At 39.6% G+C, this 18,693-nt stretch overlaps 1 protein-coding gene across 2 annotated transcripts in view; it reads right to left on the bottom strand.

Annotated features, from left to right (window-relative positions):
* negr1 (neuronal growth regulator 1) overlaps window positions 1-18,693 on the bottom strand; it is a 170,335-nt gene that overhangs the window by 50,664 nt on the left and 100,978 nt on the right. For both annotated transcript variants that reach the window (XM_005734908.1, XM_005734907.1), the window contains exon 4: window positions 10,166-10,297. In XM_005734908.1, the coding sequence (XP_005734965.1) occupies window positions 10,166-10,297 (132 nt within the window). The remainder of the gene's footprint in view (window positions 1-10,165; window positions 10,298-18,693) is intronic.

The following is an 18,693-nucleotide window of genomic DNA, read 5'->3' on the forward strand; positions in this document are numbered from 1 at the left end:
TATCTTTAAACATCCATTCGGACCCAGGGATAGACCCTGAACTACAAACCACAAAACTGCTGGAAAATTGTTTTTCTAAATGTGCATTTCCTCTCTGGATTATTTTGCTGTGTTCCCTTTAATATATTACCAGCTGGATCAGCTATTTGTCAAATGAACACTGTGCTTTCTTCATTAGACTCAAAGGATTTCCTATTTTTATAGTTAATTAGGTTTACTGTTCTCCATCAGTAGTTGGTTAAAATGCTCAGATAAAAAAATCAAACTAAGACAATGAAAGGATTGAAAAATGTGCTGTTAAAAATGTTAGGCACTTCAGGTGCTCATCCGTTCCACAGCACAGCTCTAAATACAGAGCGCAGTATAATAATAATACCAGCGATCCAGTCGTGCAACATGCCGCGTATTCAGAAAAACTATAAAAGTGTGGAGTTGGAACTGATGTTGGTTATTTGCAAAGGCAAAGTCAAATGTTTTTAAGCATTTTTCTATTTGCTGCACTTAATTTGAAAACTTGAACCATGTAAATGCATCATCCCCCTGGCCAGCATACAATACGAGCACTACAGGCTGCAAAACTCCAAGAGCGGTAACTAAGAATACAAAGCTTTTCTTGAAGGCCAGTTGTATTTCTGCAAATGGACAAATTCAAAAAGCAATTTGGGTCCAATAATTGTCTTTCAGCGATTTCTAATATAGAAAAATCTCTCTTATAGCATTGCAGGTATTGCAAAATGCTATCATTTTATATGCATATCAATATTATCAAGTTCTCCCAATTTGGACCTTGGCACTGCGATCTGTTAAGACAGATCACAACCATAAAACCCAGTACAATCCAATAAGTCCAATTTTACCTTGCTGGCATATCTTATATCATCATATATTGTGCTATACACCATCCGGGTTTTAGAGAGTAATGCAAAGCAGTGCACTAAAAACCATGAAGCCCCAATAATCCAGGTAATTTAATGTCTAGGGAATGCTGGGGTGGTGCTGTAAATCATGCCTGAAGTCACGGTGGCTCCACCAGATGGGGGTGAGCGGTTGGGTCCAGGAATAGTACAAGCATGGCAGAAAAATGAGGACTGTAAGGCTCTGGCAGGTGACAAATGGGCAGTTACGGATCGATCACGAACCAAAAGCCATTACATCTGCATTATCAAAACAAAGCCGATGTCTCCAAATGTCTATGCAAACTGTACAAATACACACACTTTAAAGATACATAACAAGTGTGACCTTTATTAATGGACAGGGTTTGCTCACAAAGCAAAACACCTTAATGTACAAGGCTTCGCTGAGTAGCGTCCCTTAAACAATCCTCGTGTGACAATTGATGATTAATTGGTGTACTTCAAGGATGAATATGATTTATTTAGCTACATACTATTGTTTGCCAAGAGAACCCGGAGAACGCAGGCTTTTTAATTAAAAGATCAATTAATAACCCTACCTCTTCAGCCAGATTTGAAAATGAGTTTTCATTGCAATTAAGAAATGGACTCATCAGTGCATGACTTGTCAGCTTACACACAGAGACACTGTTCCCCACTGCCATCTGTGGGCTTCTTTGTCCTGCTTTTTCCCCCCTCAGTCAGGAATGGTTCTACTGCCAAGATTTATTAATTCATTAAGATTTCTATTCAGAACAGCTAGGGAACATTGTGTTCCTTCTCTTTATACAATGCGAGGCATATAAATAACCAGCTTAGTGTGTAGGACTGTGTGGGTCGACAACACCAGGGATTCAATCTATTGTCTGTGTTTAACACTAAATGGCTCAAGGTACACAAATCCTCACCTATCTTCCTAAATACACACGAGCTGGCGAGCTGTTCCGATGAAGACAATGGTACAGTCGACACACGGGGAAATGTCATTAATCTATTGTTACGAGCGAGCGCAGTAAGTCATCTCCGATTGTGTGAACATAATAACCATGTTATAGACGATTTCATGTAAGCCTGTGATGTTATTCACCTTGCGCTCAACATTATTACTTATTTTGTCACTAAAATGGGATGCCAATGTTTAAAAGTAAAGGGAAAAAAAGGAAGTGTACTAGCCAGAACATTTATTCTGCAGAAGATCAAGTTTCCGCTCATTTATTCATGCCCCTCATGCAGCAAGGAATCCAAATAGCAATCAAGACGAGAGCTTTGGAGAGATGTAGAGAGATGGATTTACATCCAAACAGCTTGAGGGTACTGGCTTTAACTCTACTTAGGATTGGATCAGAATCCAATTCTAGGAAGCCTTCTCTTTTGAATCGTAAGCCACAGTATTTCAACAGATAGGGCAAACTGTCGACAAACGCTCAACGGAGACTGCGTGTCTGATTTGAAAATACTCCCGACGCCAGATTTCATTGAACTGTGCGATGAACGTTTATTCCACCTTTGATTCAACCTCACCATCCACCGCTGCGCTGAGCCTGATATGGACACACAGTATGTAGGTCATTGCATTTTGCAAAATGTAATAAATCCTGCATACCTCTATGCAGCTGTTATGGTGTATAATGATTCTTTGTAAATTCAATAACTATCAAATAAATAAATAAATAAACAAAGCATGCCCACACGCCGCTAATAGCTGTTTACTCCAGTGTCATTACTTGACATTGTAATGTTGGGTGGTCATGAAGATGTGTCTACTGAACACAAGTAAACAACTTTAGTCTCTTATTTATCAGAGATGGTCGTGACTCCCCACAACCACTCTGTCAGCAGAGGAGCATGTTGTGGGTGTATCTACCAGGCCGGGGCCTGAATTCCAAACAGGCCTGGACGGCTGGGGTATTAGAGGGAAAGGAAGGTTAGGAGCAAACAAAAGACCAGGTGATGTAAAGAATTAGAAGTATTCGCAGTGTGCTCCTGCATTCTGATTTATTTATTTTTTTCAGAAAGCTATCAATACCACTGGTTAAATTGCTCACAGCAGCTCTGATGTGTATGGTGATTAAAATGATCACAGTTTTGCTGGACAATTAGTGTAAGCAGGAAAGAGCGAGGTGCTCTTCTTTTTACAATCACAGCCATGGCGAATATGTGAGCAGAATTCACAGCTGCAGGGTACTGGAGGAGGAAGGAGGCGTAAAAATGGCTGGAAAACTCCAAAGCATACAGGGTACGCTTTCACTCTGACAAGCAAGCTTGCCACGAAGGAGCCAAAGTGATATTAAAAAGGAAGACAAACCTGAACTGGTTAAAGCTTTAGCCTGAATCGAGGGATGCTGTCATACAAAATTACACGCGGTCAGAAGTTTGTATACGCTCACCGTGGGCATGAATATAATGGGAATTTTGGGCTTTCAATCGTTTCTTTGAACTGTGTACAGCACACATCTTCAATGGTTAAAAACAAACAAACTGGGTCCACCAGTTTGAATTTATTTTGCATTTTCTCTAATCCACATAGGGGAAAAATTATACATGCAGACTCTTACATACATTCACCTCAACCTTTTAGTAATTGATGCCTTTTATCTTGACAAGCCGAGTGGCTCCTGGAGAAAAGTTTTGTATACAGGGCTTAACAAATTAGTTAAAAAGAGAAAACACAAATACTTTTTAGAAATCTGTCAAAAAACCTGTTAAAAAATAAAACTCACTGAATTCACTGAAATGTAATCAACATTTTTATTCGCGGCACACTGGACTTCTCTGAGAGCTCATTAATAAATCAAGCACGACATCAACCATTAAAACGAATCTGTCTGTTCAGGAATGCAAGCAAATAACTAGTTTTACATCTTAATCAAAAATTCTACTGTGCCTTAAAACAGTAAATTTGAAAATAATGGCGAACGACAATAATTACATTCTGTTTATAAAACCATCATTTTGAATAACGAGCTTGCACATATTGGTGGTTAATCGTTACAAAAACATTACAATCATTTTGGTAAATACCAATAATGTTAATTTAGGGCGTGATGACACAGTTTAATGACCACGATTGAGCAATAATAAAAACACACGCTCCAGCTACAGAACACAAAGTAAAAGCATATCAAGTGGCACCTGAGCATGTGCCAATCACAGCTGTTCCCAGCACTGAGCAACTTGAACTTTCCTGGACTCGTATGACTCGATGATTCGATGACTGAAGCTATGCTAAAAGACAGACAGAGATCAAACTTCTAATGTCTGCCACAGCAGACGGAGAAGAGCTTGTCCCTCAAAGAAGATCATCATTGTTGTTGGAAATACTTCAGATTTAGCACAAGTTATCTCAACCGATTATAAATCATATTCAAAGCGTTTTGTCTGCGCTGCAAAGGAACACAATAAACTTTTCAGCTGCCTCAAGATACACCTTAAGAAACAGTATAATGAATGCGTAAAGTGCAGGAAAAACAATGCAATGGTTGCTAACGTAAATTAGAAAATAGTCAACTTAGCGGACAAAGATGTGTTATCGCATCGCTGAGTTATTTTTCCCAAGCTTCAGGAGAAATTCAGAAGGATCTCACAGCAGTCGAGTACTTCTCTATAGAGGTATAATGAATGGAGTGCCTTTATATTTAGCTTCTAAGAGATGTAGGTCAGGTGAATATATGCATGATTTAAACGTATTATTTAATTAAATAAGCTAAAATTAACAGGAATGTAGCCCAATGTAAAAGCATGTAAAAGAGTCCTAAAAGAACCCTGCTGATTTCATTTTCATAAGTTCATCTTAAGAAGATAAACGTAAAATAAATGAATAACTGACTCTATGTCGCCTCCTCGTGCTTCTTATTTCAGATAATAGCCAAATTGTACTTCTGCAAAACATCTGGATATCTGCAAAGTTGACATTTTCTGTAAAATTTTGTCCAGAGTTTTTTGAGTTAGGGTTAAAATCTTTATGTAAACATTTGTGCCACACTATCAAATTCCCTCTAGATATTTCAAACAGCTTCAGATGAAGCAACTGAAACAGTGACGGGCAAATAAAACGTAGCACGACAAGACAGTTAGCTGTCTCCGTTTCTTCCGTGTGTGACTAAAGTTTGTGCAAACTGTCAAATCTCATCTTGCAACATGATGATGTTCAAACCCTGTATTCTCACTCGTTCAATAAGAGGAGCCGACACCTCTCTCTGGAGGAAAAGAGCTCCCTAAACTAGAAAGCGAGGTCAAACACCTTTGATTGTTCGTCTTAAAACAGAAACAGGCTTCTGTTATTGTTTTATCTGTAGTGTTAGTGATGGATGCCTTCAATCTGCTACAAGGTGGCTTCATTAATTAATCAAACACCAGCGTTTTATCTCAGGCGGAGGTGTTCCACGGTGGTTTCCTTTTCATTCATCCCTCCGACTCAACCACCTAGATGTGATATTTATGCTTTTGAGTCACACTGTGCAGTGAGAATTTCAGCCAGTAACGGCACCCACCTGCAGTGAAGATGAATATGTAAATTTAAAAAAAGTAGGTCAGAGATCAAATTTCATCAGGTAGAATCACAGCTGAAATATTCTTTCGCCAAGTAGGGTTTTTTAAGCCAATCTGATTCTAGTGCGACCTTATGGATGACTGCCATCGTTCAGGTTTAGATGATAAAAGTATTCAGTCGCCGTTCATTTATCGCCAGGAGCATAAAGGCAAGAAGCCCTCTCAGGCCATAATTTAATTAATGCTGCCAAATGAAGGTAGGACATTTGAGCCTTAGAGAAATCCATGCTGGGGTTACATGTACTGGACTTAACACTCGGGCAGTGACAATGCCTGCGAACGTCTGCCTCTAACTCCTCCTATCATAGAGAACCAAATGGCAGGCTTAGTGGCCCGGTGTTATTAAAACTGCAAATATGTTCGAGATTAATTTTATTTTCATTACCTTGGTTTGCTTATTTTAATTATTGGCCCTAATCTGCAATTAGCCCAGAGGTCAGCTATACCCACAGCTTTGAAAAAAGCCATTGTTTTGAACAAAATTGTCTGGACATGTATTTAATTAGACTGTTAACCCTTGAAATGTCAGTGTCACTCAATCCTATGCTGTCTTATTAGAATGATGAAGGAAAAAATACTACAGACTTCACTAACTGATGAATATGAATTCATTTCATTTAACTGCTGTTAGCAAGAAAAAAGAGGATCAGTGGTGATACCATAATGGGGTCAAAGCACGCCACGATAGCCGCTTACACCGTTAACAATATCGAACGATAACGCTGCGCCCTTTCTGTTACTCCGCCTCTCATTTCTTTGTGTTTTGCTAAGAAGCTTTTTCGTCATTTCTTTAAGTAGTCTTCACAGATAGTTCAGCTTTTTGAAGGACATTCAAAGCTCTTATTTGGATGCTGGCTGCCTTTTGCTTTGTTCTTTGTCAAGATGATCGAAAATCCAGAGTTCAGGGGAGGCCAATCCATGATTTGTAATGTTCCATTGTGCGTTTTTCTTTTTTCTACTGCCAGTATTGTAAAAGGTGTGCTTTGGCGACTTTGGCAGTGTGTTTGGGATCATTGTCATTCTGAAATTAAAGCTGCTGCCAATGAAATAGTTTCCAGATGGCATCGCAGGGCGAATCCAAATCTGTCTGTGCGTTTCTGCATTCATAATTCTTTTAGTTTTGACATGATCCCCGACACCACTGGCTGAAATGCAGCTCCAAACCAAACAGAGCCCCCACTGTGTTTTGCAGATGGCTGCAGACACCCACTTCTGACTATTTGAACCGAATATTAGTATTCATGACTCCATCAGACCTGCTGTCATTGATTTTCATTCTAGTTCTTGTGTAATTTGGCAAACCTCAGCTTTTCGTCCTGTTTCCCTTAAGAACGGCTTCTTAGAAACACTTCTTAGAGTCAGGTGTGTTTTTTATGCTCGGATGATTCATAGTTCAGTGTTGAGTGACTTAATAAAAAAGCAAAAAGAATATTTGAATTTCTGTGCTGTGTACTGTTTAAGTTAGAGAGTTAAACTGACACCTGCACAGTCTCCCAGGAGGGCCTTCACAAAATTAGCAGGCTTCTTTTGTGAGACATACAGCTGTAAAACAGCTGTATGAGCACTTGTCCATGCAGTGTAATATTTTTTAATAAAGTTAATTTCTTGCTTCTTGCTGCATAATTATTCTCTCTTGTTTGAGTTTCCATGTCAGCTAATGTCTTTATCTTAATACAGATTTTAATACGCTCAGCCCCTCATCAATAGCCCACACTCCTGGGTGCCTGGTGAATACAGCCTGATGTGTGACAGCAGAGCATGAATGATACAGTAGATTGGGACACAATCCAAATGCTTCTCTTTTTACTTCACAGGAGGAGAAGTGTGCCAGTGAGGAGAGGAGGCAGTGAAGAGTGGCCACCAGCTGGCTAAAGCTCTGCCTGCTGTGGCCAAATCAGTCGCTCCAATGGACAACTTTAATTCATTCATTCTGCTTCCTTATCTTTAGAGATGAGCACATGTGTCACCAGTCACCATGCAGAGAGAAAAGGGAAGAGGCAACTTTGATGAAAAATACAAGCATGAAAAGCATACTGACAAAATGCTCTGAAAACAGTCGCTGACTATTTGAAGCTACAGAGCACAAAATATTGAAGAACTTTTCAGTCCCATTTGAGGAAGCCGACAAACAAAGTCCTGCCTCTTTAACGTCAGCTGCATTTTTTGCTTCTTCTCTGTTACCTATTCAGCACCTTGAATGCTAAACAGCCGTAATAAAACACAGGACCTTTCGTGTGTGAAATGCTTGTGAGGCTAGAAAAATCTGACAGTGTTTGCAGTAGCTCAAACAGCATGTAAATAATTATGAAATCCATTATTTATAACTGAAAGGGTGGCCCCAAAGATGTACAGCGCCTGCTCAAACACTTATCAGACACCTTCTAGTCTTACTGCACACAAATTATGAATGAAAATGTGTATACATGTCACACAAGAGCTCTATCAGATATTTCATGTGTACGGCGGATGCCCATCAAGCTGTCTCTCTAAATCAGTGGTGCAAAACCAATGGCCCGAGAGCCATAACGGGCCCAGCAAAATCTCTGAACTGGCCCACCTGATGGGTTTGAGAATGTGAAACTTGCAAAAAAATCATAAATACTTTAGGTTTTTTGGGGGGTAAGATGCACCGCCACTGAGGTGTGACGATGCCAGCATTACGAGTCCGAATGTGTGAAAAGTCAAAAGCATTTCTCTAATATTTTGTTGGTGTTTGGTCAAAAAATACTGGAAATGCACAAAGGTTTCTCTGTTCGCAGATGCACTTGTACTGTTGACAATGATCCCAAACACACTGCCATGGACTGCACATGTAAAGTGGAAAAACAAATCCACAAGCTCATTTTTCTTAAGACAGCTCGTGCAGGGTATGCCTCCTTTCCTAAATTACATGAAAGTTTTTTGTGTATTTTATATTAAGAGAAAGGGGCGACTGTGGAGCCTCTTCTTAATTGGTCATTCGGCAATGACTTTATAGCATCTGGATCTTTAACGATACTTCACCTAAATTTAAGGACTGCGTGCCACTTTATAAAAGGTGATATTTTTCCCACTTCGCTAGCGCACAAAAAAAAAACCCTTTTAAGACCCATTGGATTATTTCAAAAATGAATTATCATCGACCTCACTGAAGGCTGTGTTACTTCATTCCTGAAAAGAAACACTTTGGAGATAATGGCTTTCAACTGACATCGACTCTAAAAATCTCATTTCAAAGTAATCGCTCAACATCCTCCTGCTGCTTTTGATAACACTGTCCAACAAACTGTCTCCTTTACATTTTTCATTTTTATAGCATATTCCATAAAGGTGTTGCAGTTAGGCTGGCTGCGTTACAAAAACTAATTATTCATTACCCTGCAGGCTGATGTAATGTGCGAGAGTTTTTGGTCCATACGTTTAACTCTTTTGTAATAGAGACACTTTCTATTTGTGAAGCGGAGCAACTCAATATCTGCTGTACTGAAGGATTATGTAAAATATCAGATCAAAGGGAAATTTATAAATAGTTCTCAGAAACCAATTTATACAATAAGATCAAAGGAGTCACAGACAGATATCTGGATCATTGTCGTCTGCGGTATAGATCAATAGCAACGGGTGAATCAATGGCGGAAGCAGCCTGAGATAACTGTCCAGCAGGCCTGAGCACTTGACCAAATACAACACGCTCCCACCCCAACTATGGCTCAGGGGCTCAAACTGTGAAGACTTTGTCTGACAGCAAAGAAAAGTCTTCCTAATCAATTCACTCAGTTCGAATGCTAAGCCCACATAACCCCGCCGTCTCAGCTTAAAATTCAGCGTCTGACTATGACATGCCTTATCAATCACAGAGAACATCTCCTTTGTTCTGTACCATAAAGACACAGCCAGTTGTCAAAGCACTTTTCATCCTTGAACCCACGTCTCAGTAGAGCTATAAATAACTGGCCTCTGAAACTTCACTCAGACCCAGCTCATTAGAGCCAGGCATTACCCAGAAATAATGGCCACAATTCTTGGTTTTGTACCAAAGCGGGCATGAACACTGTCTTAATACATGGAGGTGGATACAGATGATCTGCAGAAACAGATTAAAAATCGTTTTGAAAATGAATATAAAAAAGTACGTGTCAATTTCTTAAAACCCGAATTAGAAAACTTGCACGATTAGCTTTCTGGATGCGACTCACTAACTGGGCCAAGACGAGCCTCCCTCCCTCCCTCCCTCCCCACATCGCTGTGGATGAGTGCTTGATAAGCTTTTCCAAAAGTGAGATTTAGCAGAGGGCATCTATACAGAAACTTCAATGAATAACAGTGAAGCAAAGGAGCACTTCTGAAAGAAAAGGGAATGGCAATAATAGTCAAGCACCCGGATTCTGCTTCTACTTACAAGTGGTGGTTTCTATGTGACCACGACAGCTAAAGCCCAGTATCATTCATTAATGCCCTGGCTCCTCATTACTGTCTCCTCACACTTTTGAAAGACTCATTACCTGCATAATGGAATAGTGCTTAGAACAGTCAGACCTTTCCTTAGTGTGAATTAATCATCTACATGCACCGACAAAAAGGGAATTCTCGCATTAAATATTAAGAAACTTCTTTAGCTCTCGACTTTCTCAAACTTCTGGATAGTATACTTTCTTGAAGTGCATCGTCAGGGATCGTGGATCTGCAAGGCCGGTGCACAAAAAAACATGGGAACCCAAGGAAGAAGAAAGAGATGTACTTACAGTTGACTGTGACTTTTACTCTTTTGGTGTCGGGAGAGGCAATGTCATTTAAAGCGCTGCATTCGTAGTCTCCAGCCTGGTCCTTTGTGATCCCAGTGATGTTAAGATTTTCGCCACTGTCATACTTCTTGGCTGGAAATAGAAGAATAGAGGCAAACTACTTACCACCATGTCTACACAGAATACAAACACGTACGCGCATGCGTAAGGCATTTTGTGCTGCCTGTGGTTAGTGGGTGGAAAGCCCTCATTTGTAGCAAATTATTTGTAAGTTTAAGTCTGAGTAGAAGATGCAATACAATTAGATATTGCATTGAACTCCTGATTACCTTCCTTGCATCCTAAAATAGCAGCGGACCAGCAGAGCATTGATCTATTTATATTGATACAGCGGTAGGTAATAATGGTGTATTCCCAGTCATCCGCTCATCGTTTGCTCAACCCCACGCAATGCAGTTAGAGCTGTCCCTGAAGACAGACAGATTTGATGGCTCAATGCACATGTCAGTGCTTTACTGGCATAACAACAGTGGCATGGCCCACTTTAAACATGCAAAACCACACAAAGATGTCCACTCAACACTCAAATTAAAATAGGCTAACAGAGATAGACTCACTCGGCTAATTTCTGATGCTAGAAACTGCATTAATAATAATGTGGAGAAAAGTAGAGCGACACAGAATAATATGGTTTCCAGAACAATTCGGATACAGACATCAGGAATAAATACATTAGTGGCATAAATGTGGGAATTCTTAATCATTTTATATCTGAAGGATGTAAGCTGAAAGACAGAAAGGCAAAGCAGCAAATGCTGGAAAGTGTTCAAGGCTATGACACACTTTTAGCCAAAGCGAATGAATGTAAATGAAGTTTATCTCAGCCAGCATTATGGGTAAGCCACTCATTGTTTTATTTAATGCTGTCGTTAGAATGAATAGTTGAGTCACTGAAGGAAACAAAATTAATGAACAACTATTTTAATAACCAATTAATCATTGCCGCCATTTATTTAGCACTCATCTGGAACCTGTTTCTCAGTATGTGTGCTTATGTTTGTGCTTCTTTATGTATGAATACAGCGTTTATATATAACCACAATTTCACTGGAAGATGAAATATGAAAATGACGACTCGGCTAATCGACACTGAAAATAGCATAATCTGAAGCTCTATTTAACATGTTAAACCAGCCACTTAAAACAGCGTAATGGAAAAATCTGTCCAATCATTGATAATCACGGCCAATAAGCTCCAACTGACAGCAAAGACACGTTCTGTTTCGAGTAAAATCACACCTATAAGACTGTTTAGATCACTTAGCTTGTGAGTGTGCGTGTAACAAATGGTTAAAATATCTCAGCAGGCTGCTCTGTGTACATATAAGAGAAACTGTGGTAGATTTTTCCCCAGACAACAATTAATTTCCAACCCAGTGGTGCTCAGTGTGAAATCTATTTACACAGAACCTTTCAGCCTGGTAATAGTGGTTTGGGATGGAAGATGTGTGGCCAGACTCAGAAGGCATGGGATTCAAACAGAGCACACAGTCAAGTTAAACTGAGCACAGTGTACCATACAGAAAACCACAGAGATTTAACCCCGATTTAGCCAGATCTTATAAGAGAGGAGTCGGAATAAAGACAACTTGTGTTCCAGAACAGCTGCCACTCGGTGCTGCCTGCAAGTGAGCTGGATTTTATATGTAATGCCACATTCTCCAACCCTGGTGGGCATTTTTTTCTTTTTATCTGCAAACCACTGTGTCAAAAAACTTGAAACCGAAGGAACTGTCGATAATAAGCTTTCTTGTCTCTCCTCACACTGTCGTGGTGGCAACAATGAAGTCCAAGAGTCTTGGCAAAGATATTGTGGCAACACAAACAACTGCAAAAAAAAAAAATAAATAAATAAATAAAAGGGCCAGCGTTTGAGAAAACAATCCATAAATAAGCACTGAATGTGTCTGAAAAACCACACCAGTTAGTGTGCCAAGAGAGCACATGGATGGAGACATCACACAAAGGGCTCTAATTTTGTGGAGCTGGATGGTAAGCGGCTGGGACACAAGTGAAGAGGAATCTTCAGTGGGTGCACCGCCTTTGTTTCGTTTTTGACTTAATCCCACTAATGTGCGAGAGGGTGTGCAGCAGAGTGTGTCAATATAGTAATCAAATGGTGGAGAGCACGTCTGATGTAATAAAAATGTGATTTTGTCTAGACAAGGTTACAGTACCAGGATGCAATGCACAGTATTTCCATGTGCTATGAAATTACTCGTGCAAAGATTGCAAACCGGTTTTTATTTTAAATAACACACTGCCGTTTTCTAATTTCACTCGGGCATATCTCTCATAGCAAAAGATAAATAGCAATCCATTAGATTGAGAGGCATGGTATGCTACAAAGTCCCAATGTCAACAATATTACAAGGGAAGAGGCATTAGCTGCTGAATATAAGCAGTGGGTGGCTTTCAGTAGTACCCTAATCATCTAAGATAGCTTACATATCTGTGTGGCACCTTGGCCTGATGATACATGTACAGCTTGTATTTGAACAAAGAGATTAAATACACAAATTGAAGTCATTTTTAACCACATAGTATTGTTAATGTTTCCATCTCTTAAGTGGACTTACTGAACGGAAGCAAAGCCAGAACGTGACAATTGCTTTACTGGTCATATCGTGTATTTTTCTTAGTATATTTTTTGATCGTTCTCAGCATTTGCATTTGGCAATTTGTTCAAAAGAATGAGAACGTGCTTTTATGATGTGCACAAGTGACTAGATGATTTAACGAGCAGTTTTGATCATTTGAAATGCATCAAAGCCACCGAGAAAAGCTGTAATAGCGCAGTCATTTTAATTTAAATTTGAAAGAGTTTCAGAAGGCAGAGACAGACTGCACAGTGGATAAGTTTTGTCAGCTCTGAAAACCCTTCCAACTGTCATTGTAATATAGAGTTAAAAATGATGCAATCTGCCAATTAATTTGGGGCAGCTGAATCATAATAATTTCCCCATATACCCTAATTATCATTGCTATCTGCTATCTGAGTTTTCAGACTGCTTTATAGTATCTAATTGATCATAAAGAAGGCAGAATGTTTGCTTTTTTCATATAAAATTGCTTGCATGTGTGTTAGTATTACCCACATGACACCGCTAAAACCAGGTATAGTCATTAAAATGAATGTCTACTTGTTGCAAACACAGCTCTCGTGGATCATTGCAGCCCATTAGCGGTTGCATTTTGGCTTGATGATTAGAGTTATCTGATGCTTGTTTTTATTGAATTTCTGGTCACTATATTCTTCATTTCTGGTTAATACTTGTACAGCTGCTGTTATTGTGTATATATTTATTTAGATTTAGATTTCTTCATACATTCTTATATAGTTCTATATTGTGTATTTTGTTGTACAGTTATTTTATTTTCAACTTTAATTTATATATTTTATTATTCCTTCCCAGTTAAATTTACCCTTCATTCTAATTTGTGTTGTACAGTTATTTCATTTTTAACCTTAATTTATATTTTATTCCTTCTTAGTTAAATTTACCCTTTTTAATTTTTCATATTTATTTCCTATCTTAATCATAGCCTTTTCCTTTTTTGTTTTCTTTAGGTCACGAGCAGTTGTCCAAGCATTTCACTACATATCGTACTGTGTATGACTGTGTACGTGACAAATAAAATTTGAATTTGAATTTATTGTGAAGACTCTGAGAGCTGCGCTTTAGAAATGACCAATATAAATAAACTTAATTAACAACATATGTACTATAAAGAAATGCAAGCTTCCATACTACAGAGACACACACACACCCTCCGGCTCTATGCTTGACCTCAACACTGCCCTTATTCCACAGCTTCGTTCATTGCATTCCACTATACTTGATATTAAAGACACACAGGGCTTAGAAATCCACGGTATGCACTAGTGTCTTTAATAAGGCAATGAAATCAAAAGCAGTGACCCACAAGGCCAAGTACTGCTGCTACATATTACGAAATGCTGTAGTTTCCACAGGAAAGAGCGTTTTTCCACAATCACTCACTTCCCTGCCTCTACAGGAGGTCGATTACATTAGAAGAAAAAAGAAAAAATGTTAAGCATGAAGCTTACATATTTTTCAATTCATTTGCATTCAATTGTGTTTTATTTATATAGCAATAAATCACAACAGTGACCCCCGAGGTGCTTCCTATTGTAAGGTAAAGATCCTACAATAATACAGAGAAAGCCCCAACAGATCGGATCAGCCAATATCAGGAAGCACTTGGCAACAGTGGTAGTGAAAAACTCCCTTTTAACAGGAAGGAACCTCTAGCACAGAGGTGGGCAACTGCAGGCCTCGAGGGTCGGAGTCATGCAGGTTTTAGATGTGTCCTTGATCCAACACAGCTGATTCAAAGGCTAAATTACCTCCTCAACATGTCTTGAAGTTCTCCAGTGGCCTGCAGGACACCGGCCCTCGAGCCTTGGAGTTGGACACATGTGAACTAATCATTTGATTCAGGTGTGTTGACCGAGGGTCATAGCTAAAATCTGCAGGACACCGGGCACTTGAGGGCTGGAGTTGCCTACCCCTGCTCTAGCAGAACCAGGGTCAGGGACAGGAAACCATCTGGCGTGACCAGCTGCGTGTAAAGGGAAGGAGACAGGACGAAAGACAATCATAAATCTACATATGAATCTGCAGTATAAAAATGCCGCAGATTGGTTTTTAAGGGTGTGGAATAACACCTCAGCCTTTTAAGATCCTCTTTGTAAAAGTGTTGTACCATGTTTTCATAATCGGTCAACCACATTCTCTATAAATATACATTCTTGTTAAATAAACCTTTTTCATCATTGAAGTAAATATTTTAAAAAAGCATTTACAACACTTCAAAATTAAAATTGAAAACATAGGAAAGTGCTTTCTTGAGTCAGAACTGTACCTGCAGTGCTGTATAGCTTGTTAGAGCGCAGTCTTTCTGCACCTCCAGATGATGCTATCGTTTGACCCACAGGTTCGCATCCACACAACGTTTATTTTCCTTTGCAGAACGGCACTGAAAGAATCTTTTGTCCCATCCAGCTACTGCAGGTTTCGCTGTGATGCTTTTTTCTGCTATGGACTGTTGTAAGAGTACAGCCTTTTTCCTTTTTTGCAGTGACGTACGCTGTCAACAATTTACAGTATAAAACAATATAAAAGTGGAAATGTGAGTCTTTTACAGTCTCTTGCAATCAGTCTCTTATACAGAAATGTGTAACTTTGTTGAAACTGATATAAGCCACACAGAAAAAAGTGCAGCTTTTTGCTCTTCAACAACTTTTTCAATTACTGTCTGCAAAACCTTACCTGCAGTCAACATCAGAAAATACTTGAAGAAACTGTTGTATTGATAACGTGACTAATCGTGACTGTAAACAATGATGTAAGGATAGTTTGCTTTGTTCACTGACAAAAGTATTTACATTTGAGAGATAAATTAAGGCAGGTTTGCTTGAATTGTTTGGAGAATTCTTGTAAACGCTGAGGATGATTTGTCTAGTATTAAATGAGGCTGTTGTAATCTGTCTGATGTCAGATTTTCCAATGCTACTAACAAGTGTAGCTTTCCTGGTAAGCAAATTGATGCAGAATGGGTCATCTATGCTCGGTTAGTCACATGATATTAAAAAAAAAGCGTCTGACTTTCCGATGCCTCCAGTTAACCGCTTTGAAAAATGACGACCTCGCATTTATTTCAGTATTGACACAGCATAAATACAACCCACAGCGAGTTCAATATCACTGAACTGTGAGTACACAGAGCAGATAAAAGAGGCAGTGAAGACTTGGGATATGAGAGCAAATTGGAATCATTCACAACAGGAATGAGACATGATGTCAGTCTATATTTAATCATAGAATCCAGGTGAAACTGCTGTGGCTTAATTATGGTAAATGGAAGGCAGTGTGACTGGTCACAGCTAGTGCATTACAGATGTAGTCAATTAATGTGATGATGGTTCAGTCCCACTAAGCTCTATAGCCCCACAAGCCCAATACCACCATCATCTTTAAGACTACATAGACTTAAAGGCCGGCAGGCTCGGCACTGATTTACTGGAGCTTCATTTAATCAGTTCTGGAATAGCACCTTTTGTGCAGGTAAAATGTAAAAGAGTTGCAGACTAATGCACAAAGCAGCACTCACATATGAATAGTGAAAAGAATAAAAATGCTACCAATTCAATTAAAAATACACAAAACAGATAAAAGCAAATAAAATTGATCTCAGCAGGCAGGGACATGACTGAAAAAGGAAAAACAGCAGGGAAGTGTACAGGGAGCAGAGAAGGTCTGGAGCCCCTGTTAGTGGGCTGTCCACAGTTTTAGAGAATGAGTAATTATACTTAAAAGCATTAAAGCTGGTAGGCAGCAAGCTGGTGTCCATCCTAAATGATGGCAGTAACTGGTCTCTGGCATTTATCAACCTGCTGGTTGTTTTGATTCAGGTACCCTTCTATCAGGATTCGGAACCATCGGGAAAACAAAAAACTTAAAAAGTCACAACTGAGCAGAACTCACACAAGGTTCAACACGGGCGATCGTGGCTCAAGAGTTGGGTGTTTGTCTTGTAATCGGAAGGTTGCCGGTTCGAGCCCCGGCTCGGACAGTCTCGGTCGTTGTGTCCTTGCGCAAGACACTTCACCTACCGCCTGCTGGTGATGGCCAGAGGGGCCGATGGCGCGATATGGCAGCCTCGCCTCTGTCAGTCTGCCCCAGGGCAGCTGTGGCTGCAACTGTAGCTGCCTCCACCAGTGTGTGAATGTGAGAGTGAATGAATAGTGGTATTGTAAAGTGCTTTGAGGGGTTCCAAAAAGCGCTATATAAATGCAATCCATTATTATTATTAACACAGTCCAAAAAAATATTGCATGCACACAAAACTAACTGTGTTTTAAATGGGCAGCACATTGAAGTGCATTGTGATCCACCCACATAATACCATTCTGGCTTGCCATGCGGTTACCATTAACAGTGATTGCACCAGTAACCTGCACCAGTGTGGTTGGGAATTGCTCTGCTTGAGTGATACCATGACAGTTAAATGCTGGGTTATTCTGGAACAGCCTACATAATTTGAGTTTCCAGATCAAATGCTACCAGACCACACTGATTTCACCAGGTGTCATCTGTCTTACTTGCACCTTGCTGGTTTGGAACATCTGACCACAGAGATGAGGCTGACTGTGAAACACTTGAGACCCTGCAGTGAGATGGCATTGATACACTGATAAAATAAAAATTCATAATTATTTGAAACCACCAGCATTGCTGGTGCCAAATAGCGAGGGCATAGACGTGCAATAAAAAAAATTGTGGGCGTGACCTCCGCTGAACACAGACAAGCACCTTTGTGGGCTTTTGGAAAGAAAAAAAAATCTTCACGCGCTTCAGCCTAGAGAAGCAATCGAATGCTATCCATTTCACATGAGCAGATCACAATAATGAGAAACAGGTGTGAGTAATAATGTCTCCCACGCTCAACAGTACCCTTTAGTGATATACACAGGTGGCATGTAGGTTTCCAATTAAACTGACGGAGCTAAATATTCCAGTTTGCGAGTGTTCATAATTCTGTAGAAAATATGCAGCCTTGTGCTGATTCAATGTGAACATAATGACATCTCTGAAGTTATCAAATGCTAGCAAACCCGATCAGGCAAACCAAATGGAAAAGGATGGTCATTGCTACTGTTACATGAGTTTTCCCATGCCTAACATAGCAAACACTATCAGCCTTTTGTTGTGCTTATATATCCCACATCCCTGTCTTTGCTATTCATCTAACAGTGTTTTTGGTGTACTTTGTTTTTTTCTTGTTGGATTTTCTGAGCTGCACAAAGACATGTCCCTACTACTGGATGTGAGCGAACAAGAATAAACTATTTAAAAACAAGATCAGTGTTAACCAAGAAATCAAAAGCTAAATGTTTATGAAAGCTAAATTCCTGAATCAGTTTCAAAGAGAAACACATCCAGCGCTCACAGTAATAGTTATCCAGCTAAAATCACATTAAACATTTCATAATATTTCATACTACTATAGACTGCAGTGGGAAGCTAAGAGAGTCTTTATATTAGATGATCCAATATTTTTACTGTCTAATAGTGACTCAGTTTACTAGACTGAGTATTACAACAAGGTCCATACCATAATGTTGATCAGTTTAATTCAGTTCAATTCTAGGTCTACACTATCACGCAGCAGAAGTTGAGAAGTAGAGGTGTTCGTCATTTGAAGTAGAGCATCATTATTTGCAGCAAACCTTTTTGGTACCATCGATGTTAAGATTTCACTCATTTGGTGTGACCAGGAAGGACGAAATTAGAAATGAGAATAAAATATGAGAGCATGAGGGTGGGAATGGATGTTTGTATCTGTGTGTGCCTGTTTGTCTGTGTCTATATGTCAGGTTGGGTATCAGACGCCACCTCCCTGGGGACATCTCAGGCCCTCCAAGGAGGCCTATCTCCCCC

Source organism: Pundamilia nyererei, unplaced genomic scaffold (genome assembly GCF_000239375.1).
Source record: "Pundamilia nyererei isolate P.nyererei 1_Seehausen unplaced genomic scaffold, PunNye1.0 scaffold00061, whole genome shotgun sequence".
Lineage (NCBI taxonomy): Eukaryota > Metazoa > Chordata > Actinopteri > Cichliformes > Cichlidae > Pundamilia > Pundamilia nyererei.